This window comes from Monosiga brevicollis, genomic scaffold (assembly GCF_000002865.3).
Source record: "Monosiga brevicollis MX1 MONBRscaffold_12 genomic scaffold, whole genome shotgun sequence".
NCBI lineage: Eukaryota > Choanoflagellata > Craspedida > Salpingoecidae > Monosiga > Monosiga brevicollis.
In genome coordinates this window covers 454,606-455,642 of record NW_001865049.1, presented here as the reverse complement: position 1 = coordinate 455,642, position 1,037 = coordinate 454,606, and the positions used below count along the sequence as shown (strand labels likewise).

Below are 1,037 nucleotides of genomic sequence, written 5' to 3'. Positions count from 1 at the left end.
CAGACGGTTGATACAGGTTTGCAATCACGTCCCTGAGTATAATAATAAATTAGGTGTTTGAACCTCAGAGCTGAAAGCAAAGCTGTGCAACCCCGACATCAAAATCACGACGGCACGCAAAACAACACAAGAGAACAAGACATTTTCATCGGCTTCTATCATGCTGAAAAGTACAAGCGCGAAGAATCACGCACAAGGAAACAAAAATCATGAAAAACGACTAAGTATAACCTGAGATACGGCCATTTGAACCACTAGACACATAAAAAGGCAGTCACACATCACAACTACAAGCCATCACAGCACAAACATAAAAAACACCACGGCACGCTCACATACAACAAGAGACAGCGTCGGGTTGAAAAGGCAACCGACCACAGAAAGAAAAGTCATCATACAAAGGACTTTACAAAAATTCAGCAAAAATACCACACAAATACAGTCAAAATCAAAGTAAAATTAAAACAAAAATACAAGTCAAGCCATCAAAAGACACAACGAGGAACCACCAAGGGAGCAACAGGTGCACACAGGGATCCCCACAGAGGGACCCCCGAGACGGTGCCTACCTACGACGAGCGCAGGCAGACACCGCCAAAGTGGCGCTGGATGTGGTCAGCGTTCATCTGATGGACCAGCGCCGCAAAGCGACCCTTCCACCGAGGAACAAAGGCCTCATCCAGCCCCGGCTGGTACACACCACGGGCCTCGGCGCAGCGGGCGAGCTGACCAAGCAGATCCACAAAGGAGGAGGCGAACCCACCGGTTGTCGTCATCGCCGCAGGGACGATCAGAGTTTTTCCATGGTTGAAACCGGTGTAGTAGTCGCGCTTCTCCTTTTCGGCTCGGCGAAGGGCAGCGCCCACCTTGATGCAGGCTTGCGAGGTGGTCGGGGGTTGGGCTGTGCGCACAGTCACGTCAATGCCCAGGTCGGGTAGAGCTGGGCCCAGAGCACCGCCGGGAAAGGGGTTGCGGCAGTGCAGGTCGATGCGGCAGCTCTGACCGTTGGCGTTGTAGCCAGACTTTTCCACCCAGAC

At 52.0% G+C, this 1,037-nt stretch overlaps 1 protein-coding gene across 1 annotated transcript in view; it reads right to left on the bottom strand.

The window, feature by feature from the left end:
* Positions 1-569: 569 nt before the first annotated feature.
* MONBRDRAFT_25945 (uncharacterized protein) overlaps positions 570-1,037 on the bottom strand; it is a gene marked incomplete at both ends in the record, with an annotated part of 1,598 nt that continues 1,130 nt past the window's right edge. Inside the window, one exon of the mRNA XM_001746272.1 lies at positions 570-998. Coding sequence (XP_001746324.1) covers positions 570-998 — 429 coding nt within the window. The remainder of the gene's footprint in view (positions 999-1,037) is intronic.